We start from the raw sequence: 12,749 nt of genomic DNA, 5'->3' as shown, positions 1-12,749 counted from the left end.
GGGCCGGAGAGCCTGCCGCTGCGCTCTGCAGCCCGTGCCTGAGAGGCTGGGGAGAGGAATCGCTCCTGCTTGCTTGTACTGTTTGTTCTCTCTTATTTTCCCCATCAAGGAGTCCCTCTCTAGGCTGTTTGCCCGCTGCGGGCGTGTCCAGTCTGTGGACGTCTGTGAGAAGCCAGAGCCGGGGGAGAAAAAAGAAAAACTCACGTCCAAATTCTTCAACCTCAAAACTGTAACGGTAAAGCCTGGGGTGGAGGGGATACTGATGTTTTAGTGGTCAGAAAGATTGAAAGTACTGAATGGTACTCTTTGGAACGTGGCACTTAAGGATATGGCTTAGTGATGGACTTGGCAGTGTTAGGCTTACTGTTGGGGTTAATGAGGTTAAAGGCCTTTTCCATCCTAAATGATTCTGTGATTCTCTACGGGAAAACCATTTGGGGAGACTGGGCAATGTGATTACATATTTAAGTTTACTTTTTTTTTTTTGCTATCTCATTGCAACTTCTGACTTGATTTTTATTTTAATTATACTGCAGCTCCTTGCTGCATCACCAGTTTCCCTGGTGTATCTGACTGGCCTGAGGGTCTTTTTCTTTTAGGGATTTCACATAGCATATGTGGTGTTCAGGAAACCAAGTGGTGTCCAGGCAGCTAAGGCCCTGTCACAGGAAGGTCCCTTGCTGATATCAACTGAGAGTCACCCTGTGAAAACCGGCATTAGCAGTAAGTCAGCCCTAGCTATCTTAGAGCTAGCTAGTGCTGGGGAAGAACTATACCCCTTCCTTGATAAATCCCACACATCCTATGCATGTCTGAGATTTAATTCTCACCATTTTGTACTGAGCCAGGAGACACTCGGTGTTTCATTGTCCTGCTTTTATTATTCACAAGGTAGCAATCTTGTTGTATTGAACATTGTAGTCTGGTCCAGTGACCCTATGGGAGACTGGGGTCACTTGGTACAATGGAAGGCCATCTTTCTTGACATCTTTTCAGTATCACATAGATTCAGAGAAACTGGCTGTGTCTTACCCTCAAAATTGAATCCAGACTCAATAACAGGCACCAGGTGTCTGTTAAGGTGACAGCAATTCAGATGTGACCACTTGACAGGAAAACAGCCCTGAATGTTGCACCTCTTGGGCTTAAGGCTAGCCCACTCCTGCTTGGGGAAGTTGCAAGCTCTTCCCATCGTTTACTGGCTGTGGCCTGGGCCACAAGTTGGTTGAGCTGTGGCAGTGGGGAGGGTGAACAGGAATGGGAACAGAGTGTGTCCATCCGCACAGCAGTTCTCTCTAGAGCTGCTCAAAGGCAGCGTGCTAGGGCTTGCTTCTAACAGAGGCTACTGCTGACTTCTGCTCTCTCTGTCTCAGAGTGGATTGCCAGCTATGCAGCCTCAGTCGTGGATTTGGAGGAGCTGAAGGCTGAGGTGGATGCCTACATGCAAGACTATGACAGAAAAATGGCAGAGGTGAGGCCGGGCTGGGGAGGAAACCCAGCTAAGCAGTTGCAGGAGGGGAAAGTAGGAGAGAGGATCTCTTGGTGCCCAGGCCTCAGTGGAAAGGGCAGAGGGAAACATGCTGGCTATCAAGGTTGTTTTACTCCCAGTTGCTGGTGGGCAGTCAGGTCCTGGTTTGGTCCACAACACCTGACTCTTCCATCCAGGGCTTGCAACAGGTATCTACAAATAAACTGGGTCCTGGCTGGCGTGCGGCGTTGTGACTGAGAGTTGAATGCCTGTGCCCTTGGTCCCATGCCTGCCTTCAAATCCTGCACAGAAGCAGGAGCTGTAGCTTTGTAGGTGTGTGAGGGGGACTGTGGGGGAGCTGTGCATCGGGCAGGCTGGCAGCCCGTCTGCCCTGAGCTGCCTCACCCTCCTGTCTTCACAGGAAGAAGCCAAAGCAGCCAAGGAGGAGGGCGTTCCGGATGAGGAGGGCTGGGTGAAGGTAACGCGGAAGGGCCGGAAGCCCGGCCTGCCCCGGACAGAGGCTGCCAACCTGCGGGTCCTGGAGAGGGAGAAGCAGAAAAGGGCCCGCAAAGAGCTGCTCAACTTTTATGCCTGGCAGCATCGTGAGACCAAGAGAGAGCGTGAGTGTCCGAGTCTCCTCCTACCTCTGCCCGTGTCTCTTGTTCTCTCACACTGTTGCCCCAAGAGCGTCCTTTTTCCTTCAGTGGAGGCTGTGTCCAGCTGCAGGTGAACAGATGGCTGGGTGGTTGTGCAAATGGCCTCACCAGCTCTTGGGGGACCCTTGCCACTACCTGTTCCTGCCAGGGCTGCTGCATTATTTTGTGGGAGAGTGCACAGATCATGGCTTTCAAATAGATGTTTCTTCAGTCTGCACAAAGGCAGCAATTAAAGGGAAAACTGGCCTGTTTCCTCCCCAAGAGGGAGCTGCAGCACTGCTGGAGGTGAACGGCCAGAGCCCCAGCTTGGCACCTGCTCTGATAACTGTGTTTCAGGACTGAGCCTCTCCCAGCGTGTGGAAGTGAAGCTCACCAGGAGAGGGAGATCTGCTGCTCCCTTGTGACCTGTCCTCTTTCTCTTTCTACCTGTTTCAGACATTGCCCAGTTGAGGAAGAAATTTGAGGAGGACAAGCAGAGAATTGCCCTGATGCGAGCCCAGCGCAAGTTTCGGCCGTACTAAGCTGTGCTGTGCTATTCCTCAGATGACTGTGCTGGAGAGGGCGGGAGAGGTGCCTGTGGACTCCACGTACCAAAGGATTTCAAAGAATTGAGGCAGCTTCATGTTGTCCCTGCTCTTGGATCTGAAATGGGAGATCCCAGCAACTGCTGCTGGAGGAGGAGCTTCCTTCACTCCCACTGGTATCCTGCTCTCACAGCCAGGCTGTCGTTTGGCCCCGTGACACCACTTCCCAGGGTGCTTAGGTCAAGGGGCTGAGGCAATTCCTGTGACAACCTGTATCTCTCTGCCACCCAAGACTCTCCTAAAGCTTGGTGAGAGCTGGGATTGACCTAACACAGCCTCTGCAGGGGCAGGGAATGGCTGAAGAACTGTAAATAAACTGTTGCTATGTTCTCAAAACATGGGAATGCCTCTCTCTCTCGGTCTGCTGGGAGGGACAGTTTTGTGTGTGCTGGGGTGACAATTAAAGTCCTGGCTTGTATGCCAGTGCTCCTTTGCACGTGTTAATCTGGGCTGAGTAAGAAGGGAAGTGACCTTGGGAAAAGCCCTGCTCCTGCCCTCAGTGTTTTCCTCCCAGCCAGGTGTTGAGGTGCCCAGTCTTCCAGCTGTGTGTGGACCTCTACAGCCATGTCTAGCCTGGGCTATGGGAACTTCCGATGTTCAGCACCATCAACAAGGTGAGACAGCAGCCTGGCTTTGAAGGGAGAAGCCAGACTCTCCAAGGCTTGTTTCCACTTAACCTGTCACCAGCCCACAGGAGGCAGGTGAGGACAGTGATGGGCACATCCAGCCGCGAGGCAGTGCTTCTGTACTGCCCACGTAACACTTGTGCAGCTTTGGACTTAATGATTGTTCAGCCCAGCACACTATTGTGGTCAGAAAGGGGCTGTAACCCAGCCACCCCCAGGTTTTCACACATTTATTTTACATGCTGCAGCCTTGATATTGGCATGACCATGAACGTAAGGTGGATATGCTGGTAAATTCTGCAGAGCTGGGTTAAAATGGATTCACCCTCCCCTAGAAAACCCATTGCAAATGCAGTTTCTATTGCAAGGGGAGACTGCCAGGCCTGCTTGCCTCAGCTGGCTTTTTGCATTAATTTAAGTAGGAGACAGATGGATCCTTAATATGCCCAATCTAAAGCAGACTGCATGTAAAAATCACTGCCTCCTAAGACTGGTGTTTTAGCTGCTTGGGTAAAGCATCCCAAAAGAAAAGAGGTTCATTCTCCTATAGAGTCAAGAAGACAGAGTTAACATTGGGAGATTAATCTTTATTTAGAAGGACAGAAATAATCTCTGCCAACTTTTCCATTATTATTAGTTCTCCTGGCTGCTTCAACTAGAGGATTAGTGACTCATTCCCTAGCAGTTCATTAAAATGGCCTTCTGTGCCCAGGTGAGCTCTTATTTAAGAGCTGATTTTTAAAAAAGCAGCAGCTCTTACAGTGGAACAGACACTGAGGCCCCCTGAGCTCAGGGACCCATGGAAGTGAGCAGAGAAGCAGAACATTCCTGTTTTTTCAGTCGGTCTAATCCTGGAAGGAGACTGGTCACGCCATCCTCAGGGGGGAGGTGAGATGAGCCACCTCTCTTGCAATGCTACAGCTGGTGCTGCTGCTTCTACAGAGGATGCCTCTGCCTCTATTCCTGCTCCATTTCAGGGTGCAAGTCAGGAGCAAGGGGAAGGCCACACTGGGCATCTATCCCTGTACTCACAGAGCTGGAAGTGGAGGAATGATTCATTTTCTCTTTGACAACTGAGATGCTTTGCTCAACAATCCTTCAGGGAACCCCTGGCAGACCCCTTCCACCCTGCAGTGAGTTACGCTTAGGGAAGGGTATCATGAAACTGATGTTGGATGCAAGGTAGGAATGGTGACAGTTCCTCCAGAGCCTGCTTTTTAGCTCCCTGTTCTGGACTCCTGCATCAGTCATCCTTCTTCCTAGAGCCTGGCTCTGGCGTTGTGCGCTGTCAGGAAGTTGCTGATGATTCCAGACACCACCTCAGGCTCATTCAGGTGCACAAAATGACTCCCAGGCACCTCTACTAGCTGGATGTGCTACAGGGAGAAGACATAAAAAAAAATGTGGACAAGAAAGGCATTCCCTCAGGCAAGCTGTGTTTGCTGTGTGGCACCCATGAGGGATGTCAGCAAAGCAGGATAGGGATGGGAGGACTAGGGAAGAGCTGGGTCCAGAGGGCAGTACTAACTTGGAACACTGGCAGCAGGGGCAAAGTTGGCTTCCCCCCACGTGAGGGCTGTGTTGTTCAGGACAAATTACCTAGTGGGGGTGTCCACCAAGATGAGCTGCTTCCCAGCTGCTGCTGCCAGGGTGGTGGCACATAGCGTGGAGATGCAAGGATGGAGTTTGCTCTCACCTCTTTGAGGGTAGACTCGAATGCCTCCTGTAGGGCTTTCACAAAGTGATTTCTGCTGTCTAGCTTGTGTGGTACCAGGAGTCCCTCCTGTGCTCTGAAATGCAACAGCAAGGCTCAGTACAGCACATAGTGTGCCTCCATTTATCTTTGCTGCTGTCCTGGACAGAAGCAGTGTCCCCAAGACATCTGGGCGACAGACCCACTGCTCTTTCCAGGCTGCTTGAAAACAGCAGGGTTACAGGGTGATACGTGGTAGTCAGATAAGGACCACGCATCTTGGCTAAGCAGCTATTTTCTGTCAAACTATCTTTAAAGCCTTGGGTGATTGTCTAGTAGTATCAGAGTGGAGACTGGTTAAATACTGTCACTCCAGGCTGGCTCCTTAACTGGTCTGAGTACATCTTCCCTGCTCCCACCCTGTCTTCTGCTCTTAACTTTCTCCTTTCAGCCAGCTTCTACATCTCCCCTCTGTCCCTTTCCTCCATCCTGCTCTTTTAAACAGAGCGTGCCCTGCTTGGAGAGGGATGTACCAGGGCAGTCCTCCTGGAGAAGCCAGCATTTAGATCTCCTGCAGAGTCAAGATCATGTGGACTCCTACCATGCTACAGGTGATGGGACAAGGTGACATCCCAGGCTCGTAGGTATGTACTCTGTATGGCCTAGAGGACTTGTCCTCACCATGATACTGCATTTCTGGACAAGCAGGAAAATCCTTAAGCTCTTATGATTTCAACAGGCCAGGGAAGCCAAAACTGCACTCATTTCTCAACTTCTACCACTTCCTCCCATTTCCTTGAGAGTTTTTGAACAGCACAGGCCAAGGCAGACAGAGCCCTACACATCCTGCTTTCCAAGGACATGGGAAAAAAGCAAAGGAGGACTGACAAAACCAGCTACCCACCCAGACAGCTTAATAGCTTGTGGGGCCCTGGATAGGCCACTGGCTACCTCCCCACAGCTTCTCCCTGCCCTGGGTACCACAGGGGAGAGCTTGCAGGAGCTGGGTCAGGCCAGCTGTGCCAGGACCAGCTGGGAGAGGTAGAGGTTGCTGTGGTTTTACCTGGTGCACAGGTGAGAGGTTTCAGGGTCTGGAGGGGGGCAGGCTGGGCTGCTCTCCCTGGGGAAAGAGTCAGGCCAGGAGGAAAGCGAGTAAGAGTGCTGCTGTGGAGGGTCGTGTGTTTGCCAGGAAGGCCCCTTGCTGTAGGGTCAAGGGATGGCAAGTTGTGGGAAAGCAGCATGAAGGCAGGAGTTGGCGGGGAGGGGGCAGGGTAGGTCTGGCATTTCCTCAGTTGGCTTTGCACCAGAGAGCCCCAGCCTGAAATCACAGCACCAGGCTGGGAGGAGGACATGCCAGCTGCTGTCTGCTCCAGGAGCCTGCCCAGCCCAGGGCAGTGGTGGGGAACTGGGAAATGCTTCTCACATGTGAGGCTGTGCTGTTGTACCATCTGGCCTGAAGGTCTGGGTGGCTGCTGCAGAAGAGGGGATAGCAGAAGACTCCTTTCTAACCTTCGTCCCCTTCACCCAGGGCTGCAGGGAGGCAGCAAGGGTTGGTTTGGCTTGTGCCTCACTCACATAATGATGAGAACGCGGTCCTGGATCTTCTGCAGGAGCTTCACGCACTGCTCCACCGTGAAGGACTCTCGATTCTGCTGCAGGTGCAAAGACAGGGAGAGCAGCAAGGTCAGGGACAGCAGCTGGGGGCAGAGGGTGTCCCTGACCCCTGCCACACTAACAGCTCTGACAGCAGAGGTGGCTGCAGCCCCAAAGCTGCTGTGCTGGGACATGACAGGCAGCCAGGCTGTGCACAAGAGTAGCTGGCTCTGCAAAGGCTCCTTCTGTCCAGCTGTGTTTCAGGACTGCCAACAACACTGCGGGCTGGGATGCAGCACATATGGGAATGATCTCATAGCAGAGAAAAGTTTTTAAAAAGTCCTTTTACTAAAAAGGAGACAGTACAATACTCTGGCTTTCACAGCCTGGCAGTAGCACAGGTAGGGGAGGCCCTACTTGCTGAAAAGTAGCACAAAGCTATCAAAATATCAAACATGAAGACTTTGCTCCACTCTCTCCCTTCCCTTCTTATACGGGTGACCTGACAAACAAGCTGACCAAAGGCATCCATCCATCTGCTGCCTGAAGAGTTATAACGGCAGGAAAATGTGGCCAGGAGGCCCTGGGGCTGAGGATCTGCTAAAAAAAATCAGTAACATTTTCCAGTGAGCTGAGTCAGTTAATGATCAAATGCGGGATCTTTTAACAGCAGCATTTAAGAGATGTGGGAATTAGGGAAGCAGAAAGTAAACGTCTGGGTGGAGGCAGGGCCTGGGCTCAGTGAGTGGGCCTCCACTACCTCAGTTTTCTGTAAGCTCAGGGCTCAGAAGCAGCAGGGGGCACATCAGAAGAGCAATGCTCACCGTACGGACTCTCATGTCTCTGTTATACACCAGCCCTGGAATGAAAAAACAAGAGAAGGTTTTCATGTCTCACAGGAGCTCTGTTCTAAGACCTAAGACCTAAGCACAAACCCCAGTTGCTGAGAATGGAGAGCTCTGCCTCCAGGCTTAATTGATCCCATTCAGACTGACTAAACTTGTAGCTAGGGCACCCTGTACCCTGTGGAAGACAATGGCTGTTGGCACCACGCCTTTCACACACCCAGCGTTGGCCCGGCACCATGATGAGCCCAGTATCCACACAGCCCCTTACCAGCGGGTGTCTCAGTTGCTCCTCGCTGCAGCAGGATTGCCCCACCCTCTGCTGTCAGATGTCTGTTTGCTTCTAAGAGCCTGGGGGAGACATGGCAGAGAGACTGTGCTGCTGGAAAAGGGAGGAAGTGAAGCGAAAATGGCATGACAAGGTGACAGCGAGCTCTCAGGCTGCTTCAGAAAAGAGAAGGAAGAAGCATCAGGTTCTGCCAGTGGAAGCAAAAGGTCTTGCTGAGATTCCAGAGGAGGACTTGAAAGGGGACGTGCAGGGACAGTTTCCTTTTCTCGCTCATGCGGCCGTAACTCTGGCCCAGGTGAGGGCAGGCGGCAAATGAAGAGGACAGAGGGGAACTCACCGCTGCAATGCTGCTTCGCGGCTCCATGCTTTGGGAGCTTGCTGCTTTGCCTCTAGACTCAGTAATCTGTCAATCACCATCCGTTTTGCTTTCAGCCATGCCTCAGTGTCCTGAAACAAAGAGGTAGGGAACAGGAGTAACCCCTCTCTTCTGAAGCATTTTACCCTTTATCAAAGGGTAGAAGAGGGCATTTCACCCTTCAGCATCCCTCAGAACTGGTACCAGTTATGGACATCATATTAAAAATGCCCAGTGGGGGAAGAGGGAACAGCAATACTTAAAAGGCAAGGTAGGAAGAGAAAGCAAAGCACTGATGTAAAGAACCTACTAACTTTTTACCCTTGCCATCTTTTCCACCCCTCCCTATCTCACTTTTGAGTTGAGGACAACTGTCCAAAAGAACAAGGAAAACCTGGTTATGTTTTTTTCTCTCCGTCCCTGGGCTTCTGTCCCACAGCTGCCAACCAAAGCCCCACCATCTGGTAGTGATGATGGCAGGTTGCGAATGTAGCTTTATATCCTGCCAGGAATAGAAAAATCCACCAATCTTGCTCCCAGGTCACCCAGCAAGCTGTTGGCAAAAAGACAACCTCAGCTGGCAGTTGCTTGGACAGGGGCTCCAGTTTCCTTTGTACAAGGGCATGGCACAGACAAGTGAATTTTGGTGCTAAGGGACTGCAGGGTGTGGAGAACTACCAAGTGTCCCCCCAGGGGCCACCCTAAGCATGGACCTCAGTCCATGCAACAAGGAGCAGAAATGTGCCTGCTAAGAGGAAGAGCCCGGAGCTTGTGTGACCTGGCAGGAACTGGTCACATCAGTGCTTTCTCTGTACAAATGTGAGAAAGAAAAAACATTTATTTTTTATTTACAAAAGGAAGGGGAAGAACATGTGAAATCTAACCTCTGGAGCCAGCAGAAAGCCAAGATTTTCCAGCAGGATCAGCTTGTCCACCATCTCAGGATAAAGGAAACAGAACTGAGGAGAGATTAAACAATATGAAAGAGAAAAGCTGAGCATTGAGTGATGTCTTCGTCCTGCTGCACTGGAGAGGGGGTCAGGGAAGGGCCTTTCCTCCCCTCAGAGGAGAGTCCCACACAGTCTGTCCCTTCATTCCTCTCCCATTTGTTGTTCCAGCTGCAGAAATCACAAACCCCATGAAGAAAGGATATGTTACTTACCATTGCTGCCACAGACCCACCTGCAAAAGAAAGAAGTGGGCTGTTATGCACTGGACACCCTCTGGTAACAGCAACTCCCCTTCGCCACAGCAGGAGCTGCCTTAGAAGCACAAATGCATATTGTACGAAGGGACAAAGCCCCAGCTACAGAGTAAAGCTCTCCCAGGAGGCAGGCAGAGAACAGGGCTATTGGCCAGCTGGACTCCCAGTCCTGCACTATCCCCACCGCCCTTTCAGGCAGCAAAGACCAGGGAGGAGTTACTAGTTAAAACAGAATGGCATGCAGGTACTGTGAGCTGTGGCTGGAGCAGCCCTGAGGAGCAAAACCCACATCGTGGCAAAACCCAGTCATGTCCCAAGCACAAAAGGATAGAGCCCGGAGTCTAGTTCCCCTCAGCAAGCTCCGTGACCCACCAAGATAGGCCCTGCTGTCCCCAGGCTTTGTGGTCTTGTGGGGACCAGGCTGGAAGGCCTGTTGTAAATTCTCCTGCAAGTAGACCACCCCTCTTTGCCCATCACTGTTCCCCCCTGGGAGTGGGAGAAAGGCCCACAGCAAGAGTCATCACTGTTTGTACTACAGGGTCTTGAAAGCAGAGGCATTTCAAACAAGGGCACAGATTTTTTTAATCACTCAAGCAGGAGCTTAGTCCTTGACACAATATAATAAATATTCTAACCCAGCTCCTAGCAGCATGTCTCCTAAGTTAATTATCTACTCCTATTTCCACAAATCTCACATCTTACAAGCATAAGAGCCACTTACCCATACTGTGACCCATCAGGGTGAACCGTCTCCACTGCAAGGCTAAGTGGCAACAGACAAAAACAGATAGTACTGCATTACAAACCAGAGCAGTGGCATCTTGCTTCTCCACCAACACAGGTCCCTTCTCCCAGGAGGGCTTTTGCATTGCTTAATTTGCTTCCTCATCCAGAAACAAGGTGGCTAAGTAGGCCAGTTTTTAAGAAAAAGAGCATCCACCACCTCATTTCCTTGGTAGTTAAGTCACATGGCTCTCAAGCTCTCTCTGTACAGCAAACAAACTACAGCAAATTCCCATTCATTGCCAGACACAAGACTGGCAAGAAGCAAAGGAGCCTGACTGGGGAACATATGCTGGAAGAGAGAGACCTTGACAGAACACCCTGCTGCAGGGCATCCCACAGGAGGACACAGAGCCAGGTCCATTGCCTTAAGGAAAGTATGACTATTCCAAATGAAAGCTCTCCGCACCATTTAGCACATCAGGCTCTTCAGTCCATTTTTAGGGCACTCTGAGAGGCTTATGGGAAAATACTGCTTCATCAGGGCTGCCCATCTGAAATATACCTCACTGAAAGGCATGTTTTACCCTCTGGCACATCAAAGAACTTCCAGCGGCTCTTTATGTACTGAATGAGGGATGCAAAACTGCACATGCTACAGCCTCTCCCAAGATCAGCATACAGATGGGCAGTTAGATCAGGAGTTATTAGGAGCCCAAAACACTTTGGCTTTCAGACTTCTTTGTACGGTACTAAAGCAAGCTGCTATCGGGGAGAACCAGAAGAGTCTCCAACTTACACCTAACACTGGTTAGAGGTCACTGGCTGCTTACAAAAAGTCATTTTGGCAAAACTGTCTAGTTGCATCCACCACTTCACCACTACTGCTTTTTAGTATAGAAGCACTTGCTTCCCAGGGCTTACTGTTTCTTCCTCTCAGAAAATGAGAAAGAGGGATGCTTATTCAGTCTGTGGTCACAAAGCACCAGGTAACATCAGGCTGGGGAGAAGCAGAGGGAACAACTGGTCTGCTGGCAGTAAATGCTGCCAGCTTGTTCTAAAGAGCAGGAGCAATATAGCACCCCCTGCACAAACATGCCCTCAAGGGCCTCTTCAACTACCCACCTGCTGCCACCCGGCGCACATCGCTCACATAATCCAGAAAATGGTAGGGGGAGCCTGCAGGTCGGTGGGATGACAAGCCATGGCCAGAAAAATCCATTGCCACATAATAGCAATCTGAAAGGGAGAAAGTATCAGATGTGCAGCCCTGCAACACAACAAGAGCCATCCTGATGAGCCAGACCTACCTCTGGGGAGCAGTGGAATGAGCTTGTCAAAGGTGTTGGCATTGTCCAGCCAGCCGTGCAAGCACAGCACAGGGTGTCCGTCTGAGGGTCCCCAGGCCTTGGCTGCCACGTGGCCCCAGGGCACAGGGAACTTCAACTCTGAGAACATGCCCAAAAGAGAGTGCTCACAAGTGATGTCCCTGGAGAGCCACGTGCTCTGAGTAGGTCCCAGGAATCTTGATAATAGCTCTGAGCTCTGAAAAGAGTAATACAGGTCTTTAGTAATGCACCAGCCTCCTGTGGTCTTAATTAGCAGCTTGCTGATTTATAGCTCCCCATTCAACATCCCAAGCTGCCATCCCTGCCTGCCTGTTTGGGGAATCCTCCTCCCAGCACGTTCTACTAATGCTCTTAGGAAGAAACAAGTTTTCCTTACTCAGGAGGAGAAAGCCTCCTCCCTGTGTCTCCGCAGCAGCTTCAGCCCAACCAGAAAGCACAGATCTGGCAAGAGGGAACCATGCAGAACTCCCCCAGGTAACTGCAGTCAGCCAGGCACCTATCCTGGCCCAAAAAGGCAATTTCAGGAATAACGGTGCTGCTTCCAGTAAAAGACAGTTACCACCTTCTCCTCTTTTACCTCGGTGCTTCTCCTCTTTCACACCACCAGTCGGCACCTTCAAGACAGCAGCTGGCTACATGCCACACAGCAGGTCACTGCTGCCACCCTCCTGTTTATCCCTCAGGGCCAGGGACCCTGGGATACACGTCCACAACCTGCTAGCCACCAGCTAGACCTCATACCTGTCTCACCACTGCCAATCTGCCTGGCAATCACTGAGCTACATCTGACCCTTACTAAAGCCCAGGCTCCTGAGTGAACCTCCTGAGTGCTACCCAGCCTCTGGGGACCTTCCAGGGATGGTCTGAATATCTGCCCTTTACCCCCAAGCACTTCTGACCCCTGGGGCACCTCATGGGCAGCTTGACCCCGCTGTCAGTCCCAAATCTCTCATGCCATATCCCCTTCCCAGTGACTCTGCTCCCTTAAACAGCCCCCATGAGACCCCACAGCAATGAAATCTCTCTACAGCAAGTCCCTCCGGAGCCCATACCTGTGTAAGGTGTGAGAGGGCAGGCTGCTGTCAGAGCCCCGAGCGCTCACAGGCTCTAATAGTCCCACTCAGCTGCACCTGGGGCCTCCCCTACATCTCTCCCTCCTGCCCATGAGCCTATTTAAGCTCAGCTGAAGACCAGCCCCGGTAGTGCTGGTTCCAGCAGCGATACTCAGGCCCCGGGGGCTGTGTCCCTGCCTGCTCATCACGGGGCTGCGTCTGACCCCGGCTGCCCTCACCGGGCCGGCTCCTGACGACCGTGGATCTGCCCCTTCCTCATAGACCTGCCTGCTGACCTGCCCTTCCGGCGGA

The 12,749-nt window shown here is 51.6% G+C and overlaps 2 protein-coding genes across 2 annotated transcripts; one reads left to right on the top strand and one right to left on the bottom strand.

Annotated features, from left to right (window-relative positions):
• Positions 1 to 45: 45 nt before the first annotated feature.
• On the top strand, positions 46 to 2,874 carry RRP7A (ribosomal RNA processing 7 homolog A; the record flags this gene model as incomplete). The annotated part of the gene is given in 6 exon segments (XM_010163263.2): positions 46 to 110; positions 112 to 235; positions 600 to 723; positions 1,374 to 1,471; positions 1,890 to 2,088; positions 2,560 to 2,874. Coding segments are annotated over 6 exon segments (696 nt in total), but the record flags the coding sequence as incomplete, so codon positions are not given.
• Positions 2,875 to 4,455: 1,581 nt separating this feature from the next.
• On the bottom strand, positions 4,456 to 11,494 carry SERHL2 (serine hydrolase like 2). Its single transcript, XM_010163262.1, has 11 exons — positions 11,347 to 11,494; positions 11,162 to 11,275; positions 10,035 to 10,076; positions 9,272 to 9,291; positions 8,994 to 9,068; positions 8,092 to 8,201; positions 7,737 to 7,816; positions 7,445 to 7,479; positions 6,603 to 6,679; positions 5,031 to 5,124; positions 4,456 to 4,710 (listed from the first exon to the last, which is right to left on the bottom strand). Exons 1-11 carry the CDS (start codon positions 11,492 to 11,494, stop codon positions 4,594 to 4,596), a joined length of 912 nt encoding a protein of 303 aa, XP_010161564.1. The 3' UTR covers positions 4,456 to 4,593.
• Positions 11,495 to 12,749: the final 1,255 nt, after the last annotated feature.

Source organism: Antrostomus carolinensis, unplaced genomic scaffold, assembly GCF_000700745.2.
Source record: "Antrostomus carolinensis isolate BGI_N321 unplaced genomic scaffold, ASM70074v2 scaffold36712, whole genome shotgun sequence".
Taxonomy (NCBI): Eukaryota; Metazoa; Chordata; class Aves; order Caprimulgiformes; family Caprimulgidae; genus Antrostomus; species Antrostomus carolinensis.
This window is presented reverse-complemented; position numbering and strand designations above follow the sequence as displayed.